Source organism: Watersipora subatra, chromosome 7, assembly GCF_963576615.1.
Source record: "Watersipora subatra chromosome 7, tzWatSuba1.1, whole genome shotgun sequence".
Classification (NCBI taxonomy): domain Eukaryota; kingdom Metazoa; phylum Bryozoa; class Gymnolaemata; order Cheilostomatida; family Watersiporidae; genus Watersipora; species Watersipora subatra.
The window spans coordinates 23,348,538-23,371,985 of NC_088714.1; the positions used below are offsets into that span (position 1 = coordinate 23,348,538).

The following is a 23,448-nucleotide window of genomic DNA, read 5'->3' on the forward strand; positions in this document are numbered from 1 at the left end:
AGCACAAGAGCAAGTGCTCTCAACAAGGCAATTTTAAACGAAGATCTATCACACTAGAAACAATCCTAGATGCAGACTGTGCCAAGATGCACCTGAGCCCATCCAACACATCCTCAGTGAATACAAGCAGTTAGCTGGAAACGCATGCCCTGAGCGGCATAATCATATTGCATGTGTTGTGTACAGAAGTCTATGTGATCAGCATGGTCTTAATAAACCACAAAACTGGTGGGAAGCTCCTGGTGGAAGCTTGTTTTTGGAAACCAAACTTGATAGCAAAAGCAAAAGCAAACTTAATATTAACGGAAAGAGAAACAAACTTAGCTAAAAATTTCTGCAAACTTTTCAAGCACAATATGCTCTATTTATGTAACATGCAGCAAATTCTGTGCAAATTATTTTTCCCCAAAAGTAATTTTTAATTAGCATATACTCAAAACGCAATTTTTAGCTAATGTTTTTGCATTACCTTGCTTTGTAAAATATGAAATTAGCATCACCGCTAAGGTCCATTTGAATGGCTCTTTAAAATGATGCTCGTGCTGAACTAAAATACAAAACAGTAAATCTATCAGTTTTAAAACTATTCTTGAGTCAGCAGAGAGTGAAAAAATCAAAGCACTGGTGAAAAACCAAAAGCCTAATTGATCTCATGTAATTACTGTGGTGGACTGTTCAATGAGAAACTTTGCAAATATATATTTTATGGAAAGTATAGGCTGTCAAAATGCTTGAGTGCAAGTGAATAAAAATCCCCTTGTATATATTATTTGTGAGAAAGAAGACTTTAACATATTGTTAATTATAATGTCAATGATTCTAAAATATCATTCCTAACTCAGACAAAGAATCAAATATGTGTATGCGCAAAAGATGATATGGGATATCAGAGTAATATCTGCGTCAGACCTGCAGTGAACAAGGAGAGGCCTGTCACTTGTACGATTGATAGTAGTTGTCACTAGCCGGTGGAAGGACACGAAAACTTCCATGTTTGGAACTCCATGGTCTGGCCAAGTTAGGTAGTTGAAATGTGGGATGACTCTTGACTTACCATTCTGAAAAAGTAAGAATAAATATTGTTTGAGCTGTGGGCAATAACTATAATATTAATTCTTATAATGATCTAATTTAAAAGAAAATAAATAAATATGCACCCACACAACTAAATTTTTAGGAGTTACTAAAACCTACTAACCAATGTAACTTTTAGTTGGCTCATAGCGAAATCTGAGTAGGTCTCACTCGCCTTTAGTTCCACCTGAAAATCTCCAAAGACCTTGACATGCCCTTTATGCAGTGGCCAATACTGCTTGCATTTCATCTATAATTAATAAAATTTTATAGTTGATGCATGAATGGAAAGCATACAAATCATTACCGCATAAAAAGAGTCTTGCAGCTACAAAAAACAATATATGTAAAGTCTACCAGTTTAAGGAGTTTTTCTTTGTGCACTTCACCAAATGAGTGAGTCCATAAATTAGTAGCTAGTCTCGCTGTCTATGTTATCATTAGAAACAAAAGCATTCTACATGAAAATTCAAGAACATATTTGAATTTAGTTAAATACAAAGCTGATAACTGAAATTTTGTTGCCACCGGCATGTGATGTTTCATTGGAACAGCCTATTTTGGTGTTGCCACTTTTAACAAAAGTTGCATCAGATCAGTTTCTAAAGAGTAGACCCACTGTTTTCATTCTTGTTAATCATGTTAAAACAATGGCTTTAGTTTATGCAAGTCCTATTCTATGTAGTCTCTTTTTCTTATTTAAAAAAAACTACATCATAAGTTCAGCAATTTAAAACAAATTAAAAAATATTGTACCTTTGTTTGTTCTATTGCTCGAGTAACCATGACAATAGCACTTGGTTGCTGCTGCCAAATCATTAGCCAGAAATCATTAACGACAGCGTCAGTAAACGGTCCTAAAAGTGAGAGAAAAATGATAAAAAGAACAATTTACATGAGGTATAAAGTAGTTTCACTACCTTTCCGACTATGGTTTAAATTTAATGCCACTATAAATCTTCAGTCATTGCACATTTTTTGTTGGTGATGTCCTCATTCTACTTGGAGTAAGAAAGTTGATAGCTTTGAAAGTTGTTTTAACCTTGAAAACTACCTCTACTAAGATTTTATGATTAAAATAGAAACCATGTTCATAAAGAAAGGTAGGGTTTTCAAACTAATAAGAACATACTAAAATAAAACATAAACGTTTCTACGCAGTTTTGGAATGAATACGAGTAAGAAAAAGTTTGAATATATACCTAGTATTATGGCTGAATGTATAATGTAGCTATGCAGATGGTAAGATATATGTAACTGCACATTAAGAAACAAGTCTGTCTATTCTAACAATAGCTTGAAATAGATAACACCATACCTAAATGTAGGTGTGTTATGGTAGCTTTAGTAAACACATCACTCAACACTAGAAAGGATACAGTTGTTGCTGTAAACTACTTAACTAGTACTAGAACATGTAATTAGGTATTTCTGTGAACAGCATTGCATCCTAAAATTATTAGAAAACTCTAAACATGCCTTCATGCTTTTTGTCAAAAAATACTCACAAAGATGCAGCCTTTAGCTCTAATTCCTTAAATACTTTCAGATTTAGAAAACAAATTTTTATGTAAATTGACTGACTTTATATTTTTATCAAAAAAATTAATTTTGTTAAGTCCAACCTTGCAAAAAGTCTACCCAAAATGCTGACAGAAATCTACATGCAAGACTACACTTCCGGGTAATTCTAAATCCTTGATTTTAGCATAGCATATCTTCCATTTGTTTACTTGTAATTGATATTGAATTAGTCGTTAAGCAATTTTATTGTAAGAGAAATGTTACAACATGGTTGTATGTATTATCATAGTAATAAACTACCAATCTACACATAAATATCAGTGTCTGTTTGTCTGTGATTTGGTCTGTCTATCTATAGCTATTAAAATCTTGGAATGAAGAATCCGTATCGCATAAGATTTGACTTCGGAAAATTCCTTTCACTAGCCAATAAGTTAACCAATCAAGCTATGCAAGATGCATTGGGTTTATTGGGCAAAAGGAGTGGTTATCTATATTAAAATATGCATAGCGACTCTGCATCATGTTACAGTACAATGTCACTAAATCTTGCTCTATATTATTAAGTTTGGCAATACAGATATTAGTTTGCTCAAATTAGCCATTGGCAATGTGCCAGGCTAATGGCAAGTTGCGGGCAACTACATTTCTGATACTGTTTATAAGCAGTTTTAACACCTGCGCAAAGTTGGGAATTCCGCTAGTATATTATAAAATATAGCCCTGGCAGTAATTACCTTGAGCAGCAATGTACTGTGCCTCTCTCCCATAGCCCTACAAAATGTCCATTTTTATTAGCAGATTGAAAAAACTTACTGAAGGATTGAGTTTTCAAATTTTCTATATTACAAATCAGCATTTATATATGTGTACATTTATCATTAGATATCATTGATATAAATGTAATATGAAGCAAGCTAAACTTATAAGGTTTCCAAAAATCAGAAATTTTTCTTGTTGCTCTGATAAAAATGTGAAATATGTTGACATCTGAAATTTTTTTGAGTATTTTTTTTATTGCAATTTTGTTAATGCTATTATACTGTTTTTTGCTATTTTCCATGTGCTCAGCCAAAAATGAAATAAAAGCTGCCTTTACAGGCATCAAAGGCTTTTAATCGCTGAATACAAAGGATTTGTAATAGGAGAAAATTTGAAAGATGATCGCGGGGCACAGCGTCATAACATATTTCTAATAAAAATTCATATTTAGCTAACCTTCATAATAGATGCATTTATGAAGTCCGACTCATTTGGATCAGTTCTCTCCAAGCAAACTCTGTATTTATCAGCTGAAACAATAAAAATTACATATTTTAAAACTATTAGTTTTATTTTTTCTTATGTGAAAATGTTTTATCTACTAGAAATACTACTAGAAATGACATCTTAAATCTCGATACTTACATGGATACAGTCCCTTGTATCTACACTTTCCTTTGTTCTCAGCTGTTAAAGCCACATTCATTGTAGGAGCAGGCAGTTTGTGAAGCTCCTAAAATATTCTGAGCTGCATGTTCAAATACTCCTTACCTGAGCTGCTGAGTCTTATCAGTATAATAACTGTTCACCACATCCTAGCTATATTAAAACTTATAAAAACTGAGATCAAATGCTTGAGGCTAAAACTAGAACCTGTTTCTCAATTATCAACCCTCAAACTTTCATGGTTAAGATATCTTTGGACGATCACTACAATTTCATGTGCAAAAATTATGCTAGAATAGTGCCTTAGTTTGTGAACCAACCAATTTATACTGTTCTTCAATAAGTTCAATATGAGTTTTGATGTGAAACTCCAGCTCATCAACAGCAATAACCTTAGTCCTATCTTCACTTCTTGTAGGGTTTTCATACAACATCTCATCATTTGCTTGGACTCCATCAGCTGTAAAACTATGTTATCAGTCAAGTGCAAAGTAACAAGTAATAGCATGAAAACAATGGCTAGAATTTGTTTGCCTGGTTCATGTCTTGGTTCCAGGTTAGGTTCTGCGCACGGTAAAGAATTTGATGGTGATGCTATTGGCTGATTCGCTATTTGACTAGGTGCAAAAGCTTCATCAGAAGGTGAACCTTCTCCTTGGTCCAGGCAATGAAGTTCTGTTGAACTTTTCAAATCACTTTGATCATTGTTTGCCGAATGTCTTCTATGCCTAGAAAAAGTGTTGATACATATTTATAATATTTTGTTCAGCGCTGAACTTTTTTGAATTTTTGACATTTCATGTATATCTACAATGATTGCACTTCATCAGGCTGTTAAAGATACTGTCTTCAAAAATGAATCCTAATTAATGCATTTATGCTCGATAATGAGCAAAATTTGTAATGACAAAACTTTTTTAAATTCCAACAAATTGCAACAACAGCAACATGAGCTAGCTTCTTAGAATTCATTATAAATAAAAATTAGTAAAAGAATTATTTTATGGTTCAAACTTAAATGATTAAAAATTTCATGAAGCGCTTTTAGTATTATAGGCTGAACTAATTTGGCAAAATGCTATAGCAAGAGCAAATACTGAAAGTTTTTATTTTACATAATTGTCACCCTTGAGTAGTTTTATATGTGACCGCTAAGCAAAATTACATTCCTATTCAAGTCAAATTAAAGCGATTGGGTTTTTCTTGACAAACCTTACAAAAATGTTTGAGTGATCTATTTAATTACAATGTGTTTTTACCTCCATATTAAAAAGATGGTTCCACCAATAGCAAGGGAACCTAAAGCTCCGACTATGGCTCCAACAATGGTTCCAGTTGAATTTGGTTCAGACGGCGCTGAAAAATAAATATTTTTTATTTTCAATAAAAACATTTGTTGGGTATTATTGTAGTACAATCTGTCTTATCAATATTTATCTTAAAAATAAACTTGGTTAAGAACGTTCAGTGTTGCCTTTGGTAGTTTGCTGGTTGTATCGATGATTTCAAAAAATGTAGATATAATTTTATGCGATTTGGCTAAATATTTTTGCAGTGGAAGTAGCACCAGTCTTCTTAATTGTTGGGGTGAAATCTTTTACATACTTCATTAGCTATGAACAATTGTTTAAAGTAATATATTTCGTTAGTATTGCTAAATTTTATCAGCGCCTTGCGATAATGTGCCACCAATAATTTCCACATATTTTTCAAGCTAGATATTTTTATAACTGAGATATTTTGTAACTGTTTGAAGATGTGAAAACTGTATATTGTTTAAAAATCATGTCACTTTTTTAATAGTCCTTAGATGACTGGTTAAAACTTGAATTATTGTTTGAGCTGAGCAGTTTAGCCAGTAACAAAAACACGATTTTACTAATTAGATCAAATTTAGTGGCTCTAAATACTAAATTCTGGTTAAGAATTTAGGTTAAACACATTTTTACTGTAAAACTGAACCAACAATATATTTAATGAACTTATAGCAAAATAATTTTAGCACTATTATTTTTCCATGCAAATTAATTCAAAAGTTAGTTGCAAACAAATGTTTTTTATATTATGATCGATGAAAAAACAAGTTGAAATTTTTATTGGTACAAAATTGTATGCAGTAAAATGTGTGATGGTTGGCGATTGTTGGACAGTTTTTTTCTCAAACCTACATAAAGTGCCAATACATGTAGTCAGATCAAAGTTAATGTCAAATAAAATTGCTTGATTAAGCTGAAACGAGTTCTAGCAGACGTAATTCAACATACCAGTAACTGTTTGTGGTTCAAGGACCATAATGAGTGGTTCATATCCTTCCTGCAATATTTATGCATATTATGTCCCAAAGTTTGAGTGATTTCAAAAAAATGCCTTTTTTAGATATGAGATATGATTATATATAGCATAGTTTTGCTGAGGTTTCTCAGATATATACTGAATACTGACCAAATTACATTAGACTTGAAGCCTTTTAAGAAAAATTCAACTTGAAGTACTTACCTCCACAAAAACTCGTACTGCCAAATACACGTCATAAGTTGCCCCAAAATTAAGAGAAGGATTTCCATCGGATCCGTCTCCTGCTATAAACTTGTATCCACTTCCAATTTCAGATGCAGGAATAGTTTTAGCAACATAACAATTTTTGGCTGAGACTTGGGGACAGGCAACTTCAGTAGAAGATCTTTTTTCTCGAGACTGTTCTGACAGCATAACTAGGTAGTCACTGCAAACAACATGCGCTTTAATTTTACGACTTTTCAAGTATCTGTTTTGCATGCACGATGTTTAGTACATCAGTAAAGGTTTACGACTATTAAGTTTTTAGTAAAGATGTGGTCAGTGTCGGAAGTCTATGCAAAAAAAGCACCAGTTGAACTAAAGGGGTTTCTGAAAGCTAAAAGTGTTTCCTAAATCCATGCTTCAATAAATTTGATGCTTGCTAAAATCAATATAGTTTTGACATAGTTTTGAAACATAATTGGCTTTACAAAATATTATATCTGCATTTAAATGATGCCAATCTAAGCATGTTACAAAAATGTTTCTTACCTGACCTCTACATTTTCCAACAGTACAGGTCTGATGGTTATTGTCACAGTTGGAAGCTTAACCTTTTTCGGAGGCTGATTGATAGTTGGTTGCATGTTTCCTGCATTTTTCACTGCAGTGAATCAACATACATAGACTGAAAGTGAGTTTTTTAATAGCCAATAATTAGGTTTCAATGTATAACTATCAACTTACGTAGTATGAAAGCATATTGCATGCAGCATCAAAAAAGGCAACAGAAATTAAATTAGTTTTGACTGCAACGCAAAGGCATTTCTATATTCAAAACTAGGACAAGTATACTCTATGTATCAATGCACTCTGGTTAACTTCAATAACATAGTTAATAACTCCCTTATAAGAATAAGCAGAACATAAGCACCAAGTATGGTAAATGGGTTGTGTCGTTATCCTGGCCCATTCAGCTCTTTACCTTACATTACAGTAACATTTGATAAAAGATATCAATTCTTAGACTTGGAACAAAAATTTACAAGTCATTTTAAAGTTTAATTTACAAAAACTGATGTGTTTTAAACCAAATCAATGGTTTAATAAAAAATTGATTTCATACAAATTGAAAGCAACTTCCAAGTAGTAGTAACCCTAAAAAAGTTGGCAAGTGGCAGCTTGCCTACCGGCTTTATCAGAGAATAAATATGCCAGCTTCAGAATCTAGGTATAATAATTTCTATGAAATTGAGAAGCAGTCTGAATTATAAAAATGTTCTAGTTAAATCTTTTTGCACTTCGTCAGTGTTGCTTGTTAATTTTTTTGATAAAAAATGTATGCAGAAAAGGATAATAAAAGACTTCAAAATTTACTAAGGAGCGAGGAGAGAAATTCACCCTTATTCTTCAACTAATAAAATGAAATTTTCCATTGAAACAGTACAGACAAAAACAAACCATCGATCACCTAAACAAGTTTAAGGATTCATCATGTTATTTATAAACTCTAACCAAAGTTTAAAATTTATAACTTGCTTCATAGAACTTACATTTTAACTGAGTGTAGCTGTAGGCAGTTGTAGCATTCCCTGGTCCAACTGAGTTTTCAGCCTTAGCTGAACAGCTTATTTTTGTTGCAGATGGTAACCCAGAAAAATGGCCAAATGCATTGCCATCTGACTGCATAACCAGTTTTTCTTGACCTGTGTAGCAGCTCAACTATAAAAATAAATAGGCATGTCTAAGTGACAGATGACAACTACTCTTAACATAAAGACAGAAATAATAAAAATTAATTACACTTATATTTATCATACAATAAAGTTTATCTACATTGTAGTAATTACATCTGAATGCAGTAAAGCATATTTGAGATCAATTCTAGTTATTGAGTGCTTGAAAAGATACACGTATGATTGTAATAAATAGGTTTTCCGGTTGTTATCTTATCGGGTTACACATATTGATGCTATTAGAATGCTTTGATCAATTGACGTGTTTTAGATGTAAAAACAATCAAAATTTGGAAGCAGTTAGAATACTAATTAAGCAATAGGCAAACTTACAAAATAACGTTTGATGATACCATTTGGAACTTCTGGTTGAGTAACATTGATAGAGACGCTATCTGAAGTTGATTGTATAGCAATGATATTTGGCTTTCCAGGGGGATCTAAATACAAATAAAAGACTATTCATAAGTAGCTGTGCAAATATATGTATAGTAGATTTGTAACTGTAACATTATATAAACTATATTTAATTATTTAAAATGTAACAAAGTATTTGGGACTTTTATATTATTGCACAAGTGTTAAACATATTGTGTCTATAATGAAGTTCAATTTAAAAATTAATTATTTTAACTATAGACACATATTTCAATTATTTTGATAACTAAAATTATCTATGACACTTTACAGCAATGTTGTTGCCCTCAACCAAAACACACATGTAGAAGCAAAATATTAAAACGTTGAGCATAAAATTGTACAGCTGCTAAAATAATGCAGTCTAATATATTTGACATTGTTTATCAGCCAACCAAAGGTAAGCAGCTCCTATTTTGTAGACTGAAGTGGTATCATTATATTTTAATACACACAATTAACATCTAGCCTTATTGACAGTGTGTAAAGCTTCTTAAATATTTTCTGAATATGTATTTTAAATTTGTATATATATATTTCCACTCTTTTGATAAATATGGTTTCTAAAAACTTGCTTATTCTCAATACTTCAAATTTTAGTTGCAAAAAGCATGAAGTTGTATAAATGTATGCATGAGAACAAAAATCTGACCTGTTTCACTTGTGAGAACATATTGGATGCTTTCTTTCTTTAGGTTGGCATTGTTAACAGCTGTTAAAATCACCGAGTAGCTGGTAAAACCTTTCAAATCATTAATGATGATAATCCCATGAGTCTCAGTAGTATCATTGTAAAGTAGTGACCCATCACGGCTAACAGTGATGACATAGTGAGTGATGCTATCACAATAAGGAGTTGACTCCTAGAATGTCAGGAAAGGACACAGTAAGCAATGTTGTAGTAAAAATCAATTTGCTTTTGCAGATGAACCTTCTTGAATATGAAATAAATTAAACTCGTTGCAATGTGACAGGTTTTACGACATGAAACTTATTAGTATGTAGTTTTAAGACAGCAAAATAACATGTTTCTGAATTAAAACCATTAAAAAGTAACTATTGAACTTCTAGCCATTTCCTAAATTATCTTAAAATTATCTCAAAATTATTTCATGTGTTACAAAAAAACCTTGATACAGTAATTTGTTACCTCAAAAGAAATGTTGAGAGATGCTGATGAGTTTTGAAATGGAGTAACGTTAAATTTGGGACTTTCAGGACCTAAAATAATTATAAAACAAATGATGTGCAGAATGCTGAAACGATGTAAACGACTGAAGCTGATGTGCTGTATGATCAGATATGCAAAGTTGTAAGTATCCAACTATTGTGAAAACTATATGCTGGCTAAACTATTGCAAAATTAACAAGCTTGTGATAATATTATATAAGAAAAAACTCGCTAAAATTTAAAGATTGTTTCTTACTGATTCCTATCAACAAATTATACCACATTAAATGCACACGCTTACAAGATTTCAAAATTGTTCACAGTTCATGTTTTCCGGCTACCGCCGCAACTATTTTGTTAATTTAAGGATTTGTACACAACAACCAAGCTTATTTGACTTTGCATTTTTTTTAAATTTATCGTGTGTTTAACTTAAGTAACTGTGGTGGAACACAAAGTTTCTATCCTTCTTGTACAGTTTCTAACTGGAGTTATGTTCCCTTTTTATCCATTTGTAGCCACGCCCCTAAGGGAGGCTGGTCTTAGCATCTAATTTGCATAATTTGATGTACTTAAGGCAGGGCCTCGGCTCTTTATTTTCGTTCAATACATGCAGTGCAATTGAATCATACTCTTTCTGCTACCTTAAGCGCTACCAGAACCACCCCGGCATATAGCTATCTCCAAAGACCTAGTCTATGGACTGTGCTGTGGAGATAGACTCATAAGAACACTGTCGACCCCTGTCAACCCTGTTGACCTCGTCGACCTCCGATCGACCTTGTCGACCTAGTATAAAACCTCTTTGGTGCAAATCTCTTGTGTAAGGTGGTTAATGTTGACCGGTGGAATAAGCTGACCTAGTCGCCTCTGCGTGTTGGTCACGGGAAACCAGTACACAGCCCTGTGAAGGGTGAATGCAGACCGGTAGAGTAAGCCTACCCAGTCGCCTCTACGTGTTGGTCGCAGGAACCAACACATAACTATGCAAATGTACTCATTAGAAAAGTTAACTATCTGAAAGTGTAAAACAGTGACTTGTTAATGTTTTGTTACATAAAAGTATGGGTTGCAAAATTATGTACGGGAAAGTCTGATTTGGACAGCTAAACAGCCTTCAAGAGTCAACTCTATATCCGTGAAGAAAATGTGACCATGACTTTAAGAGTTATCTTATCTTTCATTGATTAGGCTATAAAAAGGATGGTGTCGTAAAAAGCTCAACTAAGTATAAAGATTGAATGTAGTAAAATTGTACAAATCTATGCTGAATACTAGCAAAACCTTACTATGGATGCATCACTAACTACATATGGTTATCTACTAACATTCTGTTTAGAAACAGAGCTTAATATAGCTGGTCACTAATATTAACAATGTCAAAATTGGCATAGAAAAGTGTATAACAAACTTGAAAGTAACTAAGTGACACTGTTTTATAGCTAACGACGTTATAAGCAGTACATGTAGAAGCGGTTTTTACTGATGCGGATTTCTCTTGATGTTAAAACTTTTTTAGAAATTTTTTCATCATGTAGAGATATATTAAAGCTAAACACTCTGAGAGCTGAAGTTTTTATAATATGTAGCAAGGCTGCATCAGTTTACTCTAAAATCTTTTTGCTGACATGAATTGTTGATATTCGAATAGTTTTATATTTTGTACCAACTGTTAATTTTAAACATTAAATTTACTTGTTATCACTTTTTCTAGATATGATTCAAACTGGCTACAATTTGCCTAAATAAAATATAACAACTTACTGCCACAAGGCATTTGTAGGTCTACCAGTGCTCTAGGTCCTGTGCCTATAGAAGTTGATGCTTTAACTCTGCATTGCACTCGGTCTCCAGCATCATAATCACAGTATACTGCCTCATTGTCTTTTGTTTGAGTCCATTCTTTGTTTTGGTTGTCATTTTCAAATTTGTGGCAAAGGTGCTGTAATTACACAAAAAGCTTAGTTTTGTGCAACTAAATAAGTAAGTATGTAAGTTTGTTGAGAATGGTTTCAACAAACATTATTAGTTTAGATATATAAAATACATTTGTTTAAAATTTATTACCATTTGTCATTCAGCAAACAAAGTTAGCGAACGAGCATTTTACTATTTTCATAATTGTAGATTACTAAAATTAAGTAAATAAGGCTTTTAAGTGCTAGACAGACATTTTGTTAGCTATCAATATCCTAATCTTGTTTTAGGTGCAATTGGCTGTTCATTATTTTTTGTGAAGGCAACTATAGCAAATTTTAACAAATCAGTAATTTGTGCTTTGCACTACTTATCTTAATAAAAAATAAGCAATTGTATCATTGTTATTTAAAATGAAATTTTAGTTAGGTGAGAATGAATTCAACACATTATTAGTTTAGATGTATAAAATACATTTGTTTAAAATATGTTACCATTTGTCAATCATCAAACAAAATTGGGGAATGAGTGTTTAACTATTTTCATAATTGTAGATTACTAAAATGAAGCAAATTAGGCTCTTAAGCGCTAGACAGGCATTTTGTTAGATAAGAAAATCCTAATCTTGTTTTAGGTGCAATTGACTGTTCATTATTTTTTGTGAAAGCAACGATAGAAAATTTTAATAAATCGGTAATTTGTTCTTTGCACTACTTATCTTAATAGAAAAAATAAGCAATTGTGTCATTGTTATTTGATATTAAAAATTTCCAAAAAATTTTATTGAATACATTCTGTTGTTTTATTTGTTCAGAACACGTTTTTTAACTGATTTGGGGATAAAAAATACTGCATTTTACTTGCTTAGTTCAACCAGTGTTTTTACCTACAGGGCACAAACTTCTCAGCTTCGCTAGCAAATTTCAGTTTCATTTACTAACCAAATAAACTTTTTTACCCAATAGTTAGAGCATTATATTCTATTCGTAAACTTATTATGGCGTTATATAAAAATGGAGTGAAATAGTTTTCATATTTGTAATATAGAAACCATTTATACTTCTCACAGCAACTCTTTAATAATTAACTATTGTTTGCATGGCAGGTTTTCTGTAACTATATGTGATCTATAAACTCTAAAATAAAATCAGAACTACCGCTAACACAATTATACAAACTAAGATGAAAATCTGTTTTGATTATAAATTACAAACTGGCTACATGGCAGCTACTGCTATCACTCAGTTTTTTGTAAGTAAAATAAAAGTAGAATGAATTATCCAACGTAATATTCTATCTTACTGTCACTCATTTAAATCATAGCCACTACTCTCTTTATTGATGAGCTTTCGTGGCTGACAAATAAAAAATAATTTGTCTAAATTTCATTCTTTAAAATTGTTGGTTTTTATTGAACATTTAAAAAATCTGTAGTCGTTCCATCTCCTTGGAGTCAGTTTTATTTGAAACTTATTTATGATGGCTCAAAGAACTGTCGATTTTAATTACCCACTTTTAAATCTTTCTCAAATTTTTAAAAATTATAAAGTGCAATAAATATTTGTAAGCTTTTTATTTTAGGTTACACCACTACTTGTTTTAAATGTGCAAACTTCTACAGAATAACAAAATTGTGGAAAAGCCGTTATTGACACAATTAAAATCTTAAACACGAAATAGCTTAAGCCTATCGCACAGAGACAATTAAATTTGCACCACTCAGATACTAAACATTGCTTTGTGACAGTAAAAGAGAGCAGGCTGACAAAAAAGTCCATCGATAGTATAAACGTAGATATCTGAAATCAGCTTTGTTTGAAATGTGCTTTAGAAACTTACAAAAGACTTTAATATTTAGCATTTTTACACAAAAAATGTGACCTTCCAATCAATGTAAAATTTAAAAAAGCTAAAATGCAGTAAATGTAGTAGAAAGCCTTTTATGTTTAGTTAAAATTGCAGTTGTTTAAATCGTTCAAACTTTCAAGCAATCAAAAAATTATGTACATGCAATTATTAGGATAATTAGACTTTTGGTCGTTGTAGGGCTCAGACTCATCAAACTTAGCTTATTAAGTTGACATGGTGACCAGCTAAGCTAATCAGTGACATCAGCCTTCAATGGCTTTGCAAGGCCTCCAAATAGTTGCGCCAGTTTATAACCTTTGCCATTTGTAATTGAAAAAAGTGAACAAATCAATAGACAAGCCTACAGATGCATGGACTCATAGACAATTTTCAATAGTAATAAAGATTTATTAAGTATTCACTGCTACATGGAGCTGATGTAACTAGTGTATTTAGGTTACTTTACACCAGTATTTTTGTGAACTAAAAAAATTTCAGAAGTTTGACTGAACAGAGTAATTCATAGTTCTATAGACTAGATATAGTAGTCAAAAAGTAATTATCACTTACTGAATAGTTTGTAATAAATCCATTGGAAGTAAGAGGCTCCTCCCACATTATAGTGACACATGGTGTATCTTCTACATGTGTTAATTTGCTAGGTTTATCAGGCTCTGCAATACAACACTAGTTAATAAGAACTTTTTATAAAAAAGTGAACACATTTTAATTGATTACCTAATAAAATACAGATGCTTCTTTATTTTTAAACAAGGATATTTATAATGTTTAATAGCATTTTAGGCATCTTATCAAATGCTCCTAAAAATTTTGAAGCTGTACATCAAGCACTGTTATTCTTGAAAGAAAACAAAATTTTCTGAACTATCTGGAGCGTGTTATATTTAAAACTACGCTGTGATTGCCCTTCTGTTTTTAACAAGCTTATGCTATATCTGTTTAAAAGCCTTTACAAGATGCATGTGTATGAGAACATGTATCAATATTTTTTTTAGGTTATTGAAGTTGGTCACCGACCCTGCTGATAACTCACTATCAATCCAGTTCATTAAAACAGGAACAATTTGTCACCAAACTGTCTTATTGGCATCAAGTTGTGGATTGAACTCTTTTCCTGCTGCTCGGCAGCCCAAAGTGCCAACCACGATGAAAACCCAAAAAAAATAGAATATTACACCACTAGTATTCTGAATATGAAATAGTAACAAAAACATTTGTTCATCTAATTTTGAGCAATGATCACTGAGAACAGTTATATTTATGTAATAAGGTCAAACAGTACAGCTCAAGAGAGAAAAATTTGGCTGCACTTACATTGACAAAAATGTATAGTGTATTATACTCGGAGCAGTCAGAAAACTGGTAGATGGTTAGGTTTTAACATTAACTTTTCAGTGAATTTTTATTGTTCAATATCTGAAAATGGCTTTAAAAAAACTGAGAAAAATTGAAAACGTTTTATTCAATACAGTATACAAAATACATTCGTACATAAGAGAGCCTTTTCAACTATCATTGCTTATCATGCTTGCTCGAAATATATCACATTTAATATCAAATACTAATTGTGGTGAGCCAATTATTTTAGACAGAAGTAAATTTCGTAAAAGATCTGCATTGAGCATATAATTTAAGGTTTGGTGATTGTATATGAGTTTAGTTTCACATAACTTAGATTATTGTTAGTTGCATTAATTAGTTGTGATTGAATGCTAACTATTGTTTGCTGCTCACCTGATTAAAAGTGACAATCATGAAGGTAAAAAAACTACAATATCAAAATCTGGTTACATTACAAAAATTACTACGTTGAAATTCTTAAGAGTAGGTAGCAAATTTTTCTTTGCCTAATGCACCTATAATGTTTCACCTTAATGTTTAACTTTAGAGCTTTTCCTTTGATTTTAAAATTTTAATCTGTTAGGCATTTGTAATTAAACTGAAGTTTTTTATGAGCTTTGATTATATAAAAAAATTGCTGGCAAAAACTAAACTATCTTATTATAATACTACCAGGGCAAGTTAAGATAAAAAGAAAACTTTTCCTAAATCCAATTTTAGTACTGGTGAACTTTTTCAATGAAATGTCAAAAAACAAACAATAGCAGACACCAATTACATTGTAGGTAAGAACTGACAACTAAGTAAAAAATTATTAATTTTAGTGGCTGTGTTGGCTATTTTTCCATATAGTCAGTACTAACTCAGAGATTTTGCTGGTGAAAAAGCCGTTTAGATGACATATCTATAGTTATGAACATGAATAGATAAATAAATTAATTCTTACCTTATTCTTATTTTAATCAATATTTGTTCCAAATTTAATCATGTTCATACTTCTCATTACTGTACAGAGAGCTCAGAAATGAGTTTAGGTAGTTTATGTATAAGGCATGACAAGTAAATGACAATGTATTAAAACAATCTAGCATACTTTTACACTAAATTAGAGCATGACAGACAAAGTTAAATACAAACAAAGTTGATGAATTACTATATCAACAGACATTTCCATGATCAAAAGTGAAACTAAAAGGAAAAAAACTCTAAATATTGTTGTTACATTCATACTATTTTATCATCACTCAAATATTATAACTAGCTATGTGGAATAAATAAAAGAATCACGAAGAAATGCGGTAAGATTTGGTGAAGTATATATTTCACCACATTTGACTATAATGCAGCATAACTAGAAAATCTGTTTGGGCTTAGAAAGAGAAAAATTGCAATGTCAGCAGGACAACGCTGATCAACGTATTTTGCTTGAAGTGGTCTATGAGAATAAAAAAACTTACTAAATGTTTGCTTCATACATTTATATAAAAATAGTTTTCAATACATGCTGCAAAAATCAAGAGAGCTTGAAAATATATTTTCATATGCTTTATAACAAAGTAAATCTATTTAATGCTTTGTGTGTCAATGATTAGCTTAAGGTTTGATTTTTATTATATACTAAGAAAAGTTTATCCACTGACGTTTTAGATGAGAGAAAAGCAATTCCTAGGGCTGAAGGTAATTTTATTCAGTGAAAAATAATGATGTATTTGTGAGAAACATTTAGTCACTAAATTAAAATACCTGTTAAAAAGATTTAAAACAGTTATAAACCCATTTTGGAAGGATATGGCTTGACTATTGTTTGCGGTTTTAAGCTTGAAGTAAGTGATGTTTCGTATTTTTGCTAGTCGACTGCTATAGTTTTTCTTTGTTTCAAAAAGTTTATATCTGCTTAGATAAGTTTTATTTTAAAGTGTACCAAAATGAAACTGAATTAGTTCAATATTTAAAAAGTGACTAATTTTTTAAGGTGTATTCTTACTTCAGCCAATACTTACTTGCTTCTCCAGTAGTTATTGTATGTGATTGGAAGCTAACAAATCCTTTATCATTGGTTGTCTTAACAGTAAAGTTGTATGTGGTGACTGGCTTTAGATCATTAAATGCAGAATTTGCCTGGAAGTTTTCATTGTTAATCTTGTATCTAAGTTGGGTCAGGCTGTCGCAGTTGATAATTATTGTCTGAAATATATTACAGTAAGCAGTGTAAGAAATTGATGTAAATACAGTGATACTCACAAACATGATAATGAGATTCCTTTTTTTAATTATAACAGCTTTACTTTAAAAAGGAGATTAAATAAATACCTCGGTATTAACTTTAATATCAACGTCTCTGCTATTGGTATCAGTGTTGTAGTCATCAACAAAACTCAGCTCTTCTGTAAAACTTGGAGCTAAAAATTAAAGTGGTCTATGTTAACTGTTGAACAAATGTTTGAGGAAATTATTTGACATAAATTTGTACTGGTGAAGTGGTGGTCGCAGGCACTATATTTATAGAGCCATATCGTCAAGCATCAGGTGATAGATCATGAATTTTAAATCGAACTAAAGCACATCAGCTGAATGTTATGAAATATGATTTTTTAGCTGTGTGTGTAAAAACATCAGTGCTATTGATTTTCTAACAATTGCAAAATAATTTCATGTAATCGTGGTGAAATTTGACTAAAGTAAAAATTAAATCGCCAATAAACCTCATAACACTTTCTTATAATTGTAACAACATAGGTAGACATATTATTCAAATGCAAATAGTAAGATCCTAAATTATCAAATTCTTAGCAGTTTTAATGAAGACAATTAGAACATTTGCTTAATCGTTGTATATTAAACACAGTTGCAGGAGGAGCTGCAAGAATATTGAAGAAGTAAAAGTAGTGAAGAAATGTTTTAGCATGAAAATGCACAGCAAAGGGGACCTAACAAAAAAGTTCAAACTTTTTAATAAGATGAGTTAAATTGTGAAACATTCTTAGTAGGTTGCTATCAGCTAGCATATGAAATACTTTGCATTTTGCAATAGATTAAAAAATGAGTATATGCAATTTAATTTTAGTTTAAATGCTAAATAATTTTACAACAACACTCAAGAAAACCTAAGGTTGTCAAGCATTCAATGCCTTGTCTTAAATGTTTCATAATATGAATGAAACGACTATGCATATTGAATAATCTTTAAAACAATTAACATTAATTTTCATCATGAGGTGTATTTTTACACAGCCTATGACCCACACTGCTCCAAAAGCACCCGGTTATGATACAACAAGATGAAATAAAATAAATGTGATAGAATGAGAAATTTACTTGTGGAAACTTTTTTAAATCTTTTGGCATTAACCCCTTGTGTTATCTTTACAACTTTTAACACTTTGAAAACACGAATAGCCATTTTTCGTAACTTTCAACATTTATGTGAAAGCAAGATAGCCTGTGTTACAGATACAACAACTTAATGTTATTTCTTATACAGTTGTAGTCATACAAGCTTACAACTGTTTACAAGTGTTAAAATCATAGGTCAAAACTATTGAAAGGGCAAGTGCTGTGTTTTTTTGTGAGTTAACAGCTATTGCGCAATAACTAAAGAATCCAAAATTTAACTGTTTTTCAAAGATCATAAAACCTTTTAATTGTTTATCATAAAAATTAATAATACCACTAATGATGTTGAACTTCATTTGTTTGTTTGTTTTATTTAATTACACCACCTAGCAAAAATTCAGCTGAGCATGAAACTATGTATTGGGCTAAAGCATACAACCTATACAAGCAATTTATGTAGTGTACAAATCTCTACTTCATAAACTGTTACATGTAGATCAATTAAATTTACCAGCACAAAGTGTCTTGGTTGATGCAGATGCTTCACCATTTCCGGCACTGTTAGTAGCCCGTACTGTACAGGTAATATCAATGTATGGTCGATAACCACAGAATAAATAGCTCATTTGTCCATTAGCAGTTATAACAAACCCTTTGCTTCCACATTTGTACTGAAATATGCACAAAAAAGTATTTAAATGGTTATCAACACAATATTGTTGTTGCTATGCTGTTATTACTCAACAAAAATATAATGCTTCAAAAAAAGTTAACTTCACGAAAATTACAACAGTTCATCAGAATTAGTAATTAGAAATATTTTGTACAGAAAAACTAATTGAATAAAAATTTGTGTTGCCTGCTTAATTTTGAGAGTTCAAAGACTCTAATAAGAAAAATGCTGACAATGTGCCATATATTTAAAAGAAATACAAACTTGAATTCTGAACATTATAAGGTTGTTTTAGGATAGAGTGTGAATGTACAAAATCTTGAAAAAAAAATTATGAAGAGTTTGAGAGAAACTGAGGTGTGTTGTGTTTGTAGTTTTAATTAATAATTTTAAATTTTGATTGATGACATTAAAATGTTGGTAACAAACGTATATCAGATAATGAATATCTTAGTATGGATTGGTCACATAAATATTGGAAACAAAAGTAAAACAAAATGAGCAGAGATCAGTCAAAAAATATTTAATACAAATTAACTGTGCTTACTCACCTCGTAGGATGATATGTTACCTCCAGAGTATGTCGGGTTCGACCAAGACACTGTCACACAGCTAGAGTTGGTTGCTATGACATGTATATCATCAGAGACAAACTGTGGACCTAAAATTAAAAAAGTTATAGCGAGACTTACGGAGCAAATGTTATTGTGATTAAGCAATGCAAAGGTCAATCCTCGAGACAAGGGATATTTTATTAGAATATTGTGAAGGACGAGACTATACTAACCATATTTTTAACACTACTCTTTGTGCTTGTGCTTGGGACAACGTTATTCCTAGTTTACTTTATGTATATTTCTTTACCCAGTTACATAATAATCTGGTAAACCTGTTACGTAATACTACATTTTTGGGCCTGCTAGCACACCATTATACCTATTGTCTGGGCCTGCGAAGCAGGCCTGATATAACACAATGGATATTATATAATTGTGGGCGGAGTAAGTAGTATAAAAGGAGAAGGCATAGGCCAACTCTTTGGGATTCTGCTTACGGATTTGATACTGTCAAGACGAAGTTATACATGTACTGATATACGCTAAATACACTATACTTATTCTTACAAACTGCCTGCGTTTGATGCCTGCCTGGTCGGCTTAATAAGGATCCTTCTGCCAGAACTGATCTGGCTTCAGGCACGAACTGCTTTGGGGAGACACCTAAGGAAGGCTAGGGGTGGGCTGTGTTATGATTGGACCTAATCAGAAATGTGATAGCATTGGAGATCAGGCCCTCCAGTAAGCTAGCCGGGACCTGAATTAGCCAAGATAGGGTCTCAGAGAGCAGGCCGTGCTAGCCTTCCAAGTGAGCCTGAACTGAGAACAACCAGCCGCGGCCTGATTCGACCACTAGGTGTGTCAGGCAGGCCAACGAGGGGAAGGCCCAGTGTTCAGACTGCACTGCCATGCTAGGAAAAGTAAAGCTGGCTCAGCTACCGGGGCCAGACCTTTACAATATTGTAATTATAAATTGCAAAGCGTTATATACAATTAAGGTCTACCATGGGTTCAATAACAGCACTATCTACATGTTAGAAAATAATAGTTTTCAAACTCACATCATCTTTGACAAATAAAACAATTCTAAAGCTTTAGAATATAAATTCTAGTTTCAAAAACACTCAATAATCTAAAAAAAACTGCAGTATGTGCAGTTGGTAAGGTTTCTCTTTTTAATTGTACAATATATATTCATTAATGAACTAGGAACTCTACTATGCTTTATTTTGGCAGATCCCTGTGAGAAGACTCTTTACAGCTCTGCAGACAAACTAGTCAGTGATAACACACATTGTTTACATGAAAAATTGTGATTTTCTAAAAAAATTTAACTATGAGTTTAGTAATGAATTTGGTCCTATCTTCTGTAGCAATTGGTTAACTACTAAAACTCATCAATGTCTAGCTTTTCATCTAAATTTACCTAATCGAGCTCCTTAACAGCAAACTAAAATCACAACTACAGTATGTACTGTGGTATGCGCGTATTTAGGAGTCCTTCTAAGTGCAATGATTATACTGTTTAAAACAGCTAAGCTTATCATGTTAGTCATAAGTTTGACCCGCATACATACCTAACCATCAAAAATCTCGATTTTTAAATATGGAAAACGTTATAAAGACATTATTTTTCAGTGCATGTAAGCACTTGCCGCATTTGTGTATTTAGTGGATCTGTGAAAAATTGATTTGGAGGCCTAAAAATTATAGATTATCAGCCAAATTGCTACATAATCAGAAGTTATTTAGGAGTTGAGTAAGCGACAACCAAAGATATCCAAAAAATTAAATCAGGGTTGACTTTTGAATTTAATTAAAATTTATTTTCTGTTACTTTTACTTTTTGCTACTTTCTCTCAAACCTATTTTAATGATTACAATATAAAATTCATTTTAATGGTGAAGCATTGATTCCACACTTTAATAACCTTTGATTTCTATCTTCGCAAACTTAATGGCTACCTTTTTTGAACCGGTTAAGATCTGTAAATGCAGACAGTTGGAATGCTAACTCAAACATGAAGTGAAAAATGTCTTGTAAATAATATGAACTTAATCCCACGACCAAACAAGAGTGAAACGATTGATTGGTCCCATGATCAAACAAGAGTGAAACGATTGATTGGGAGAACTATGATAAATGCACATGTGCACACAACTCCCAAATTCCTAAAAGTAACCCATCTGATCGGATTATACAAAAATAGACAGATTTATTAAGACAAAAATCGTCACAAAACGCTTGAAAAGCTTCGTTTAATAAAAGTTAAGACCGGGAATTGAAACGCCGAGCGACAGAGAATAGAACGATAAAGTCTTGCCACAAATCGCCACAAAACGCTTGAACAGCTTGGTATATTAATAGTTTCGACCGACCTACGAAACGCCAATAAAGTCGTGCAACAGATAGTAGAACTGTTTACTGTGTACTGTTTGTGTACTGTTTGAGGCGTAGACCGATTTACAGGTACGAAAATGTGGTACACAGTTTATCAGCCTACGTTTTTGTCCAATTACCGAAGGTTTTTCAAATTATCTAGAACATCAGCCAGATTTCTTTACATCTTATCTACAAGGTAGGGCGTTACTACAACGCCCTTTTATGACAAAAATATTTCTTTATTTCACTCCAGTTTGCATAAAACTTCCAGACGCGTAAATGCCAACGCTTGCTCTCTGTTACATATCGCTGTCAAAACCATTCTACATTCATCACAACACAACCAACTTTCAAACTGTATATTACACATCAGTTTGCCGTTTAACTTTTAATATTGCATTTCAGAGATATAATAAACATATTTCTTTATTGTTGGCATTGTTGTTGTTAGTTAAATTACGTACAGTAGGTTAGGTCTACAGCTTGAATTAATATTTATTTTATTATTGTAAAACATAAGTTTGAGATAGTTAAGTATTTATTTTATTAATATTTATTTCTGTTACATATTGTTGTCAAAACTGTTCTGCATTTAACACAACTAACTTTCAAACTGTATATTACAATATATTTTACTTGTAATATTGCATTTCAGAGCTATAATAAACATATTTCATTATTGCTGTTGTTAGTTAAATTACTTACAGTAGTTTAGGTCTACAGCTTGAATTAATATTTATTTTAACCAGCAACCAACTTTCAAATTGTGTATTACACGGCAGCTTGCCATTTTACTTTTAATATTGCATTTCAATATAATAAGAGATTTAATAAACATATTTCATTATTGCTGTTGTTAGTTAAATTACGTACAGTAGGTTAGGTCTACAGCTTGAATTAATATTTATTTCATTATTGTAAAGCATAAGTTTGAGATAGTTAAATATTTATTTTATTAATATTTATCTCTGTTACATATCACTGTCAAAACCGTTCTACATTCAACACAACCAACTTTCAAACTGTATATTACAATATATTTTACTTTTAATATTGCATTTCAGAGATATAATAAATATATTTCATTATTGCTGTTGTCCCACGACCAAACAAGAGTGAAACGATTGATTGGGAGAATTATGATAAATGCACATGTACACACAACTCCCGAAAAATTATCCGTAAACGACCGTCACCAAACCCTTGCAACAAAATCCTATCAACAAATTTAACTATTTTTCAGTAAAGTCGTTAAATGATAATAATGATACAAAACGCATATAAACCTATTTAAATGTGTTACCAAGCCTTTGAAAGGTTACCACAAATTCCTAAAACTAACCCATCTGATCGGATTCTACGCAAACAGACAGATTTTTTTGGACGAAAGTGGCCACAAAACGCTTGAAAAGCTTGGATTAATAAAAGTTAAGACTGGAAATTGAAATGCCGGGTGACAGAGAATAGAACGATAAAGTATTGCGCGTTTCACAAAAAAACGTGCACTTTTCACCAGTCTATAGCATTGT

General features: G+C 31.8%; 1 protein-coding gene across 1 annotated transcript in view; it reads right to left on the bottom strand.

The window, feature by feature from the left end:
• LOC137400564 (receptor-type tyrosine-protein phosphatase T-like) overlaps positions 1-23,448 on the bottom strand; it is a 68,259-nt gene that overhangs the window by 14,977 nt on the left and 29,834 nt on the right. Inside the window, exons 10-26 of the mRNA XM_068086891.1 lie at positions 19,531-19,640; positions 16,974-17,157; positions 14,182-14,285; positions 11,611-11,788; positions 9,826-9,896; positions 9,328-9,538; positions 8,592-8,698; positions 8,076-8,244; positions 7,075-7,186; positions 6,523-6,748; positions 6,291-6,339; positions 4,347-4,486; positions 4,006-4,093; positions 3,817-3,890; positions 3,336-3,372; positions 1,831-1,931; positions 1,199-1,324 (exon numbers count right to left, since the gene is read on the bottom strand). Coding sequence (XP_067942992.1) covers positions 1,199-1,324; positions 1,831-1,931; positions 3,336-3,372; positions 3,817-3,890; positions 4,006-4,093; positions 4,347-4,486; positions 6,291-6,339; positions 6,523-6,748; positions 7,075-7,186; positions 8,076-8,244; positions 8,592-8,698; positions 9,328-9,538; positions 9,826-9,896; positions 11,611-11,788; positions 14,182-14,285; positions 16,974-17,157; positions 19,531-19,640 — 2,087 coding nt within the window. The remainder of the gene's footprint in view (positions 1-1,198; positions 1,325-1,830; positions 1,932-3,335; positions 3,373-3,816; positions 3,891-4,005; positions 4,094-4,346; positions 4,487-6,290; positions 6,340-6,522; positions 6,749-7,074; positions 7,187-8,075; positions 8,245-8,591; positions 8,699-9,327; positions 9,539-9,825; positions 9,897-11,610; positions 11,789-14,181; positions 14,286-16,973; positions 17,158-19,530; positions 19,641-23,448) is intronic.